General features: G+C 40.9%; 1 protein-coding gene across 1 annotated transcript in view; it reads right to left on the bottom strand.

Moving 5' to 3' along the window:
• Positions 1-1,426: 1,426 nt before the first annotated feature.
• The window catches only part of SPTBN5 (spectrin beta, non-erythrocytic 5), a 100,593-nt gene continuing 88,869 nt past the window's right edge, over positions 1,427-13,150 (bottom strand). Inside the window, exons 59-69 of the mRNA XM_074824177.1 lie at positions 12,622-12,839; positions 10,937-11,126; positions 9,795-9,971; positions 8,807-8,911; positions 7,181-7,801; positions 6,144-6,215; positions 4,529-4,615; positions 4,002-4,093; positions 3,722-3,807; positions 3,100-3,235; positions 1,427-1,759 (exon numbers count right to left, since the gene is read on the bottom strand). Coding sequence (XP_074680278.1) covers positions 1,585-1,759; positions 3,100-3,235; positions 3,722-3,807; positions 4,002-4,093; positions 4,529-4,615; positions 6,144-6,215; positions 7,181-7,801; positions 8,807-8,911; positions 9,795-9,971; positions 10,937-11,126; positions 12,622-12,839 — 1,959 coding nt within the window. The 3' untranslated portion in view covers positions 1,427-1,584. The remainder of the gene's footprint in view (positions 1,760-3,099; positions 3,236-3,721; positions 3,808-4,001; positions 4,094-4,528; positions 4,616-6,143; positions 6,216-7,180; positions 7,802-8,806; positions 8,912-9,794; positions 9,972-10,936; positions 11,127-12,621; positions 12,840-13,150) is intronic.

The following is a 13,150-nucleotide window of genomic DNA, read 5'->3' on the forward strand; positions in this document are numbered from 1 at the left end:
TAAAATTTCATTTGTTTCTCCACCATTCTATCAGTCTCTAGGACTTCTTTAACTGGGGTCAGTGACCTAGTGTGGGGCCTCATCTTCACACTCTGGTCCTCAGCATTAGCCACTGGAAAGGAACTGGTAATACAGCACCACTGTTGGGATGGTGAGTTTGGCACAAGTGTCATGGGTGTCTCCCCACACAAGTACACACATGTGCAGGCATGTGTGTGGGTGTGCACATGTCTATCCATCAAGAAGGTTCTGTCTGGTCCCCTGCAGGAAAAGATTCAGTTCAACGTACCTATCCACTTAATACAGCAATTTCATAGCATTATTGCCCAAGTTTTCACTCTGATTTGTTCCAGTTCCTTATCTCTGCTCTGACTGCTAGAAGCTGTGCTGAGGTAGGCTGGTGTCTAACAGATGGGCCAACAGGAAGATGAGGGGGGACCCTCACAGTACAAGTCTACGAAGTCTCAGAGTGGTCTTTGTTACTTCGATTCAGGTTTCTTATCTGATCTATGAAGAGGAATCAAAGAGCATTGGTGGCAGGAGACTGCTTCCTGTGTGGGAGAGAGGCACCAGGCCACTGGCCAGACCTTTTGTCCTGGATGCTTTGCTCCTTGTCCAGAGTCCAGATTTGAGATATTGCAGGAATTGTTAAAGTTCATTTAGCTACTCTTTGCTCTTCAGCCACGTAGATATCAATGATATAGAAGTTTAGACCTACTGTGGGGCCATGAGGGAGACAAATGTAGTAGAAAACCTAGTGTAATGAGAACAAGTCAAGACTTCGTACAGATTATAGGTTTTTTCCTTTCCCCATATTTCCCCAAAAGATTATTATATAATTCCTATTCAATCCAGCTTCCCAATAGGCTCCTGTTAATCAGCTTAGGTTTTGGTCTTTCTGAGAGCAGTGGTCTGGAGACTAGACTTCCTCCTTGCTATCCTGCTTTTCCTCTCCTTTTACACTGGAAGACTGATTGTTCACACGTTTAGTTTCAGATTCCATTAAAAATGAGTAACACTGCAGGACTTTTTTTCCCTGGTAACCTCATGCAGAAAGAATTGGCAAACAGTTAGGGAATTGCTGGTTAACATGTTGTAAAAATGAAAGACTGTGGAGACTACAAAACACTGCAAGAATTATGTAACAAAGGTTCCCTTTGAGACTTCTGCTTCTGTGGTGTACAGACCGCCCAACCCTCTTAAATCTTATCCGCTGATATCTGCAAAGATACTCGCAGGTGGCTGCTGCTCAGTCACAGCTTGCACCTCGTGCTCTGCTCAGTGCTCCCCATTTCTGTCTCACAGTCACCTCACTTGAGCTGTCTGGCTTAAAGCCCCTCTGCTCTCCCACTAGGTAACTTGGAGTAGATATCACCTAGGTGGTATGATGAATGACAGAGTCGTCATACACAAAAAGTATACCAGATGCAGTCCTGTTTAATTACATTTAATAGTTTTACTAGATTTAATACATAATTAAAATAAGTTCCAAGGGTAGCGATTAACTTAAAATATATCAATACATTTCCAGAGGGCTGGGTTAAGATATAATGGTGAAGGGTCTGGTATTCATTGAGGCAAATATCATTTTTCTCTTCCTGCTTCTAGTGGAGATGGAAGCAGTTTTGTTTTATTACCGCTTTGTTCTAGGCTTAGGGTGGTGATGGAGGCTCGTGTCACTGCTGTCCCATCTTCCTTAAAATCTGTGGAAAATTGTGCAGACTCTCTCTCTGGTTTGATTTTGAAGGAAGGTGTTCTCCTGTCAACAACATACATCACCAGAAAATCAGGCACAATCTAGAGGAGTTTAAGTCACTCTGTATATGTAAGAACTTGTTAGGCATCTAGCTCAGCAGCAAAAATCTACCAGGCGGAGGGATCAGGATTTCACATCATAGCCTGTAAGATTTTTACAGGCTCCAAATGCAACAGAAATTGATTTACACTACAGGCCAAATTTCTGAATTTGGCTGTGGCTGTGTTTAGATTCACAAAACAGCCTTTGAGGAAAGTATTCAAACAGTGCAACTTTAGACAACTGGTTTGGCTCCTTAAATTAGGAGGCTGGTTCCTTTCAGACCCTGCTGGAGAGAATGTTTAGAGGAAAATCCAAAGCACCTATTGTAGACTCCTGCTCAGATTCCCTCACCTGTTGGAACAAGTTTCTCCCCATTTAGCATACAGGTAACCCAATCTTCAGATCAGATACTTCATTTCAGTAACTCTGGTTCCTACAATAGGTGATATAAGAATTCCTCTGGGTGTCCCAATTTTAAGTCACCAACCACAGAAAAGGTATGGCTGACTATAGCAAGGCCCATTTTTAAAAACTGGCTGTAGCACATCATAAATGGCACGAACTAATTGAGGCAGAGTCATGCTCTGAAATAATGTATTTTACTGGATTAGAATCATAGAATTGTTTAGGTTGGAAAAGGCTTTTAAGATCATCTAGTCCAGCTGTTAACCTAGCACTGCTAAGTCCACCACTAAACCATGTCGCTAAGCACCACATCTACACATCTTTTAAATACCTCCAGGGATGGTGATTCCACCACTTCCCTGGGTAGCCTGTTCCAATGCTTGACAACTCTTTTGGCAAAGAAATTTTTCCTATTATCCAGTCTAAACCTCCCCTGGTGCAACTTGAGGCCATTTCCTCGTCCTGTCGCTTGTTACTTGGTTAAAGAGACTCATCCCCAGCTCTCTGCAACCTCCTTTCAGGTAGTTGTAGAGAGCAATAAGGTCTCCCCTCAGCCTCCTCTTCTCCAGGCTAAACACCCCCAGTTCCCTCAGCCGCTCCTTGTAAGACTTGTGCTCTAGACCCTTCATCATCTTTGTTGCTCTTCTTTAGACACTTGTCAACTACAAGATAGTGAGAGGCCCAAAACTGAACACAGTATTCAAGGCGTGGCCTCACCAGTGCCAAATACAGAGGGACGATCACTTCCCTAGTCCTGCTGGCCACACGATTTCTGTGACATTAGTGACAGAGGAGCGGCACTTTCTGACCTCAGGACAATCTCCCTTTGTAGGTGACTGCTACCTGAGCACAAACAGCACTGAGGTCTGTTCAGCCTTGCGGCACAGAGCCCCTACCTCAGGAGTGAGCTTTTGCTGGTTAGTCTTTCAGCAGAGTCTCTGTCTGGAAAGTCCCACAGTCTTGTCTGGGAGGTCTCTGTGTTTGGAGCGAAAGGCTGCACCAGCACAGTGGAATGTGATCTGTTACTGTGTTCTGCAGAGTTAAAGAACACAAATAAAAACCTTCTGAAGTAGCGTTAGAGGCAGAGTTTTCCATTTCTGGGTCCATAACAATTTTCTCTGAACATCATCGTTATAACTGTGCTCTGGCTTCCTTTCCAGTAAGCCACCGCCTAGCGAGGTGTCCAGAAAGAGATCTAGATTCAGGAGAAAAAGCTATTGATGAAGATCCAAAGCAACTCCTTAATAAAAGGATGAATGCAGCCCTTGGACAAGGCCCCTCCCTGGGAATAACCTGATGCCAGCCGCAGTACAACTGAAAGGCTGCTTTGCAAGTCACCCTGGGCATTCTCCTGCCAGGTCATTCCATTGCAAGGCTGCAGGTGACTTGTGTACTGCGGTCTACCAGAGCCAAAAAGCACAGCTCAAAATGCCCCAGACTAAGGACACCACCTCATTCTTTTCTCTCACCATCACTTGCTTAAAACTCAGTTCATTCTTGCAGGAAGTGAGAATGTACCTATGTTATTCTGTAGTGACTGCAGCCAGTCCTCCATCAGTGCCCGAGAAGGTGCTGAGAAGAAATACTCTGCCCCATCTCTGAGCCTGTAAATAAGGATAAGAGAAGGTGAATTCTAGTTAGTCTTGCCTTATACCTTCTGTCCTTGTAAATGGGGCAAGCACTGTAAGACATTTCAGTATGCCTCCTAACAACACACAGTCTTAGGTGACTGTAGGCAAATACAACCGTAGAGGTAGCTGTGTAGGTTTTTATTAGTGCAATTCTCCATAAGACTTACCGCAACATGAAGGCGTTCTCTTTCCTGATGTAATTTACCAGCCTCTCACATTTGGCACCAGGAATGCTGAGGGATAGGAGTGTGGATGCATTCTGAAGGAGGATGAAATTAAAATAAAACATCTTCTGCGTCTTTTCTGCTAGGATTCAATTCCATACCAACCTGCAGGCTGACTACACACCCATACTACCTTTTTCTGCTTCTAACTTTATAACTGGGATCACTGAATAGGAAGAACCACAGAGGAACAATGGACAATATCTTGAAGGCAATTCTTGAATAAGATACTTCTTTGAAGGAATATGTTTGAAAATTTCTGAAAGCTTATTATTCTGTCTTATAGTTGGTATCAATTGAACAATTGTTGAATTTTCACTCAGCTGACGTGAAAGAGAACCGATTACCCCACTCCCCCAAACAAAAGCAAATGTAACTCTATTTTCTTTCAAATCCATTTTTACATAGGTCAAATCCATTTTTACATAGGTAAACACAGAGATTACTAGAAAGATTCAAACCCAAATTACCTTAGATGCTTCTTTTTCATCATTATAGAAATCAAGCTTCAATCCATCAAGTTTTACGTAGAAGGATTTCCAAGACCTTGAGCCTGGCTACATGAATAGAAATGGTAATAAAAGCCAATTATTAACCATATATTTTATTTGAGTAGTGAAATCTTGCATGTGCAACTTCCACAGGAAGCCAGGAGCTGCCCATATATTATGATCACAGAAGCTCTCTTAGTCATGACTTATATTATGATCACAGAAGCTCTCTTAGTCATGACTATCTCCTAGAAAAACAGAACCTGCTGTAGTTACTGGTGTGGGTGATCCAGGAAGGGTCATGACATAACCTGGTGCAAGCAAGCTCTACACCATGTTGTGGTCAGCAACATCTTTGAGAGAAATTGGGTAATCAAAGTTATGTCTATTTTTGGCCACTAAAAGCTCCATTTTTTTCCCACCTGGAACACTGGCCCTTGCCTGCTGGTCACAGTCTAGTTTTGTTAAGTATGTGGTTTCAATCTAATGTGGCTGCTGAATTTTTCTCCATTTCCTAAACTAACCCCAGTGGAATGCTACTGAACACTGTGCAAAAGTAGCTGCTATTTCCTACCCCAACTATGTGCCACTGAAAGGTTAGCCTAGTGCCATGACACCCTTCTGGATGAAGGATCCTATTACTTGTGTATATTCTTATTTTGTTGTGCCAGTGAATCAAGTTGACAATTTGGTCATTCAGAGAAAAGGAAGAAACAAGTCCTGAGGAAGGTAAATCATAGCTTTACTTGTTTGATAATATGGAAGTTCAGTATCACAACAAAGTAAATTCAGTGTATCCAGAAGAGAGGAAAAACTAAATTTCTCTTCCAGAAGATGGAGTCCATACCAGGTTCAATTTTTTAAACAGGTCTTTCAAGTTAAAATTTCAGAGGAAATAGTCTACGGAACAAATCCAAGACAACTTGCTTATGTGCAATACCTCAGCAGACACTCAGATGTCTACAGATTGGTGGTGAATATTAGAAAATTTCCTGCTCTGTTATGATCATTAGCCTACTGACCTGAAGTGATATTCTTTCCCAGGATGATAATTTAGATTTCAGTTTCATTCAGCCTTGGATTAAACAAACCACTTCTTCAAAGATAAACAGAAATCTTAATTCTCTTCTAGCACAGTTAGAAATTATAAGCATTGGGAGCATGGGAGTGAGGACTTCCTCTGCCAACATGCTGATACAGGGTCTTGAAAGATGTATTTTTCTTTTTTTTTAAAAAATACTGATTTTTTTTTTTCAATTCAGTTATATTGAAACCTGTATTTATAATTTGTGGAACATAATTAACACGTTCATATGGCCTAAGCTCTGGTTCATAAGTCCGTTAAATATAGACAGAGCCTGTTCTGCATGATTCCCATGACAAGCAAAGATTCTGTTGTCTCGTTCTCTTAAGGACTTGATCAGGTAGTGCCAAAGTCAGTGGACACTTCTTCATACATTTTAGTGGTAACTGAATTAAACCCACAGTCCTGAGCTCCTCTTCAGCAAGAGTTTATCCTGAAAAAGTCAGACCAGATCTGGACTATAACTCAAGGAAAGATGAATTAACCCAGAGTGATAGCATTTGTTTCTACCTGTTGTCTTCCTGGAAGGAGCTGGTCTCTCTTTTCTAGGAATCCCTCCATGTGCTGGAGTCTTGCAGAAACCTGAGACACACAAGAACATTGCTGTTTAACTTTAAAATAGCCCTTAAACATACGTTACAATTTCTGAAGGTCTTTCTAGATAAATTCCACACAGAGAAACTGATCTCTACTGCCTTTAGCCTTTACATTCACAGCACAGCTAGAAATCCTCTCTAGCTTGCAGTCACATCTATGATATACTACCTAAGTGAAGAGAATTCACATCCTTCTAGAACAATTTACTCATGGAATTTGCTCTATTATGGTGTATTAATTATTTAATATTATTTTTATATTATTAAATAAAATCTAAACTTAAATTGCTAAAGTTATTCATACCACTCCTGCAATAATACTGAGTTACACCAATGTATAGTGTTGTACTACACTTTCCTCTCAAAGTGCGAGAGGGGAAGGGAACAATTCTTACCTGTCCATGAGTTAACAGTGCATTTCCTGACAGGATAAGCAAACAGGAGATGCTGGTTCTAGTCTTGCACCAGCTCAGCTCTTTGGCAAGGGTGGCACTAAGTCCTGCCTCGCTGACTTCTAAACTCAGTGGACACTAAGCACCACCACCTCACATAGAGGGTATGGGTAAACCATCAGTCTTGCCTCTTTGTGAGACAGCATCTCCTGGTTCTTAAGTGCTCTGCTGAGTATTCAGCAGCATGAATAACCTCTAGTTTGGGAAAGAAAAAGAGAAACCAATGCAGTTGTCAAGATCTAGGCTATAAAGCTGAGCAAATCAGAAATGCTTTTAAGCAATACCTAGCTGCTTAAGTTAACTATTTTTTTGGAAAGTGTATCAACTGCAAAGGCACATAAAGTGCCTCTTGCTGTTCAGATCCAAAAGTGTATCCACTAAAATGCCCACTATATAGTGTTCTTTGTGACTTTCTCACAAAACATCCTATATTTCCTTACTTTAACTAGCACAGGATAGCAGTTTTGTGAGGAGAGAGCCAGGAATTCCTGGGACTTACCGAAGATGTATTCTCTAATCTCTCCAAAGAGGAGTGAGACAGCAGTAAGTTTGGTGATTTATCTAGTGACCTTTGGCCAGGCTCGGATGGAGTTGCCATTAGTTTTGTCTGCAGGTTGGAGAAAGAGGATCCTCTAGCACTTTTTTCCTGAGGTGATAAAAGGCCTGTGGCATACGATTCTGACAAACTGCTGCTGCGTTGCTGGCTTATGGGAGTAGGAGATAAAGGAGAGCTTAAAGAACTGTGACTTTCCAAAGATGTAGGTTGTGGACCCACCATCTTTGGTGTAGGTGGAGTGATAATCTCACTGAGCTTCCTCTCAGCTTTCATTTCTGTTTTGTTGCTGCTCAGCACATCTGGGACTCCCCCAGCAATGAATTGTTGGAATGTTGATGGAGACTTTTCAATGGGGGAGAAAATAGTTTCAAGTGGGGCTATCCAGGACAGGCTGGGTAAGGTCGTGGATGACAGTGGCGTTGCGCTCTTTATCTCTGTCACTTTTGGCGGGGTATTCCTTTTGTCAGATGTTTTTCTTTTCAGAGAGGGAACCCGTACAACTTTGCCTTTATCCTTCTGCTCACTCTCTTCCGTGTCCACTTGTTTCAGAAGATTCATCTCCCTCTGTAGGACACAAATATTGCATTTTTTAAAATGACCTTCATTGCATTCATGGGTATTTACCCAACATTTTTTTTGTTTTAAGTAGGAATAGTTTTTCAAATATGTTCTCTCATGGCATTGAATTTTAAGGCCTGTACCTCCATTGGCATTCTTAGAGTTAGAACTCAATTGCTATGTGCTGAGCATTATTCTGTTCACCAAACCATGAATACTGATGGCAGTTAATCTCAAATACAGTGAATCCTGTCCTTGCTAAGTTCTCTGGAGGCTGAGTCTTTAATAAGCTCTAGAGAAACTACGCTTCTCTTCTGTGGCACTGCTTCTTTAAGTTTGCTGCAGGAACAGTGAGTATCCGGGGGTGTTCCCATGGAAAATTTTAGAGTGGAGGGCCTTTGTCCTTTCATTTAACCAATTTTCAAATCACTGAACAAAAGGCAGACTCAGCTAAGATGATTTTTAGCCTAATGCCAAACACAAAATCTATGTTTTGGTGGTTATTTCTGGAAAATAATTTTTAAAACCATTGAAACAGCATCTGGGAGGCTGACTGAGTATTTTTGGTACTTAATACAATCCACCGTAGAACTCTGATGCCAGAAGGAAAAAGGCCTATCTCTGCCTTGGTCTCCCTTTATTTTCAGGCCTTTGCTATCCCCCAGCACTGTCATATGGCTGCAGTCCTGAATGAATCAAATCTCTCTATCTGTGTAGCAAGGCATCACCCTGTTTCTCACACAGCAACGTGCACCACGCACCCTTTCTGCTGCTCCTGGCAGAGGAAAGCTTCCACTTTCCCGCTAGAGCTTTTGCAAGCTAGTTGGAGTCTTTTGATCCACAGACAGGTCTCATTCTCAGCTACTCTATCTGCAGTATCTCAGCTCTGGTCACTCATTTACTCCATCTCAGCACAGGAGTTCATTCTTACATGGAGTGACTGAGCCCCAAACATTCAAGGACCCACATTATCCTGTCTCACACACAGTTCATCAACCTTCTACTTCTCACCTTAGTTTTCCTGCTGAGCTGAGCAAATTTCTCCTCCTGAGCTGCAAGCATCTTTTCAAAATCATGGTGTTTCTTCAGTAATTCCTCTACTTCAGATACTGAACCCTGCATGGGAAAATTATCAGATATGGAAGACTAAAATCAAGTCTCTCAGAAGAGATTATGCCTAAGATTTTCAGACTTACCCATTCTATTTAGCCAAATGATGATTCTGAAATTTTTGTAATTGATTGTCTAAACTCCTGGTAGTGTGTTAAAAATCTTAATTTACACTTAAAAGAAAGGTCTGTAGCTTGCAGTCTGTCTGCGGTACATGAGAAAAAGAGCTCAAATAACAGCATACTTTTTTCTGCAAAGCCATGTGGTACCATGGGTTCCAACTGTAACTGCTTACATACGGATTAAATAGTTGAATTCCAGCTTGTGCCAGACACAGAGTTTATTCCTGCCCTACAACACATGCATCTTTAACCTCTGTCTTGCTCTCCGCTTAGTTTTTGATACCTCAGTTTGTGACATTGTTTTCCCATCTTATAAACCATCAGAAGACAGTCAACAACAAGAAAAAAAAGCTATGGATGCTGATGTTTAAATTGGAATTTAGAAGCTAGCTATCAAGCCATCTGTGCAAAATGTTCTACTGAGCAAGAAGAGGTGGGGAAAAGCCCTTTTTCTGTTTGAAACTGTCTCTCGGCATAAGAGGGAAGGTTGAACCCCCTGCAAGTTATCTTATTATGTGAAAAAATGGTCTGGAGTTCTCCCCAGTCTTCTATCATCCCCTGGAAGTCACCACCTCCTGGAGCCCATCACCACGTAAAATGCAGCAACTGTCCTGGGCTCACTTCTGTAAGAGGACAGACCTCCTGTGCATCTCAAGGGTGCATTACTGTTTAGATTGTGATTAACTTTAGGCCCAAGCTGATACATGCTTTAAGCCCTCTGTATATGCTAAGAGGCATTTCAATAGTGTTGCACTGTTGTTACTCACCCCATAGCTAGGATCTGAAAGAAAGCTCTCCTTGGCAGCTAGCCATGCTTCTGCTTGTTCTAGCTCTCTGCGGAGCAATTGAATCTCCCAGTTTTCTTCATATAACTGTTTCCTCATGTCCCAGCTCTCCTTTACCTTCTTCATCAGCTCCGATAGCTCTAACAGTTTTTCTTCAATCTGGAAAAATAACATTTGCAATGCCAGGAGGTGAAAAATCCAATCAGACTTTCATGTGACAGTCAACTAGTGTGTAATCTGCCCTCATGATCCAGAAGATGACCTCTAGATAACTTTGTAGTGTTAACATAGTTTAGAAAGGATGTCCGAGTCCTCATTTTTCTTACTTGAATTCATTTAGCTTGTATGTTGTATAGCTATATATTATAATTGTATGCATATTCCACATACTGTATGACCAATATTCTGTTATATGCTTTCCCATGATAAAACTTTATACCCAGGCAATTTGTATTATAGAACTAGTGAGAACCAGAAGATTCAACAAATACATCAATTCATAGCAAAGCAACAATGGAGAGCCTTAAACTGTGAAAGTTCTCTAATTCTTTATACAACAGAAATAACGTAATCTTGCATGAATTCTGAAGATGTTTTTGATGGTGTGATCTTTGGATCTACAGACAGTATGAAGACAAGTTTGAGACCACTGCAAAGGTCAAAGTCTAAAGGTACATAGATAGCAGGATCACAGAAATTTTTACATTCTTGCCCCTTTAGCTCTATAACATTTCTGAAGAATTACATATCTTCTGGTGTACTCAGGGACATCACTCCATCACATTGTGATATATTTTATCCTATGTCTTGTGTAGTTAAATGCTAAAATCTCATTTATTATCTCACATCTTTTCTGTGGAATACCTCCCTACCTCCCACATAGCATGATCAATCCAGTGACTATTCTTTTATGGTCAGCTTCAAAATCAGTTTTTAGAGGAGTAGGAACTTTAAAAGGTGTTTTCTTTTTCTACATGTCACATGAAGTCTGCAGCTTTTAATAGTAGAAAATTGGATTCTCCTGTTTAGTTCTTCTGTGCTGAAAGAGAGACAAAGCTGCAACTCCTGCCTGTTTAATGTCTTTGTTCACTCTTGTTTATAAAATATTTAACTCATCAACACACCTCCACAGACATGAAGTGTCCATTTCTCATCAGGTCACCTCCTGCCTGCTGCATTTCTTCATATTTTAGCCACTGCTTATCTATCTCACGCTTGTATTCCTCATGACGCTTGATGAGCAGTTCAGCTCCCAGGACGTCATTTGCCAGTTCCTCGGATATCACTAGTGCATGCATCTCATTGGTCCAGGCCCTACAGAATAGAGGCAAAGGGGTGAAAAGGGAAGGAAACCAGGTCTGTTGAATACTCAGGAACACACACATCCCATGGCTGTGGATACATGTATACAGACTTATATCAAAATATATGAATATAAAAACATTGATGAAGGTTCACCCACACGTCTATGGATTTTTATAACCTGAAATAATGTTCCTAGTGCCATTTCAATACATAGCCTGTTAGAAAGGCAGCTGCAGCATCTATACATACTGAAGCATTGCACATTCAAATCCTCAGAAAGACCTATACCTGCAAATGTCTAGGCTGTACACATGTGCAGTGGTTTTATACGTGGTACAGGAACACAGAGGCTTTTAGATGTCCATCCAGCCTTACCACCATGCATGAAAGTACTTCATATGCATACAGAGCACTCATGCAAAGAAGCATATTGACAGATTTTAAGAAGCATTTTCTACTCTATGAGCTTCAACTGGCTTAAATCAATGCATCTTGATTTACCTGGGCTCAGGATCTCTTCCTTAGCATAGTAAGTGTCCAGAAATCAGTGGTAACCACTTCACTGTCTTTGTATTTCTACTCATGTCATGGATTAACTCCTTCATTAACTACACTGAATTATAAATGTCCATATTTCTTCTGTGAGAAATTTTAAAAACCACAATTTTCATCAAAAATGTACCAATTTTGAGGAAAATTACATTAAACTGAAAAAATATAATATTTTAATGTTGGTCTGCCACTTTGAGTATAACATACTTTCATTATTTCAATTTTTACATTAGACCTCTGCTTATAGATACTTTGGCATGATTGATTTAAACATAATGAGACATTTAGCTCAACATATACGTTTTTGCAGATGCTTTAAGCATTCAACATTTTGTTCTAATTCAGATTCAAAAATGAAAAAAAACCCCATGGAATTTCACAGCACTTGAATTCTTCCCAAAAAATGACCCATAAAAAGAATGGACAGAAGAGTGGGTGCGTATGGGCAATGGCATTAAACACATGTGTGCAAAACACTTTCAGCACTTGAGGAAGTGCAAACTTATTCCAGAAAGTTATTTTTAATGTTGTTGCTTTGACTCTGAGAACAATGGGCACCGGTGTCTGTACAGGTGTACAAATTACTTGACTATCTAGCAGAGACTGCCCCATCTTCCTGCAGAATCAACAGTATTTTCAGTTGGAATTGTGAGACTACCAAATCTATCCAGAGTGACTGAATTCTCCAAGACTGTCTAGGAAAGAGTCTAAAAATGTGGGTTTGTCATGCACACTGGGCTGAAGTGGAATGACATGGCCACCTCTGATGTGTGGTAAATTCTGCGAAGTGCTGTTGAGAAGATGTCATGCATGATTATTCAAAGAGATTTGCAAGCAAGCTGCAGAGCACCTGGGCCAGGAGTCAAATAACTAACAGGTGTAATTTAGAAAATCCCATATAGGAAAGACAAGAAATAAGGCCCACTGCCATTCTCAAGGGGCCAACACATACATCAGCTCCCTGCAGTCATTGAAGTAGAGCTGGACTTGTTCTGCCTGGCTCAGTCTTGCCTTCCTCTCCAGAAACTTCTTGTCCAGATTTTCCCAGCACGCATCCACATCTGTGAGTCTTTCCATGATGTTTTCCTTGACTTGAGGGTATGTGCGGCTGAGATGCCAAGCCTCTCCCCGAATCCGTTCCAGCTCTTTCATGATGGCTGCTAGGTCTCTCTGGAATGGAGACAGAATGGATTGTAAGTCCAAGTCACTACTTACATCTATCAAAAGCAGATTTTAAAGATGGCATATCTTTTCTAGCCACTCACTGCACAGAGGTTGGAAATATGACTCTGTCAAGACTTTTCCTCTCAGTTTCTTCCTTATGCCTTTTACCATTCATCATCAAACATCAAAGAAGCTTCTTTAGATGTGACACACTGATCATTTTGATAAGTGTGGAGCTGAAGTCTCTTGTAGTTCAGATTTGGAATCACAATAACAATTTGGAATAGATTTTAGAAAAGAAGCTCATCCTTAGAAGC

Source organism: Strix aluco, chromosome 4 (assembly GCF_031877795.1).
Source record: "Strix aluco isolate bStrAlu1 chromosome 4, bStrAlu1.hap1, whole genome shotgun sequence".
NCBI classification, from domain to species: domain Eukaryota; kingdom Metazoa; phylum Chordata; class Aves; order Strigiformes; family Strigidae; genus Strix; species Strix aluco.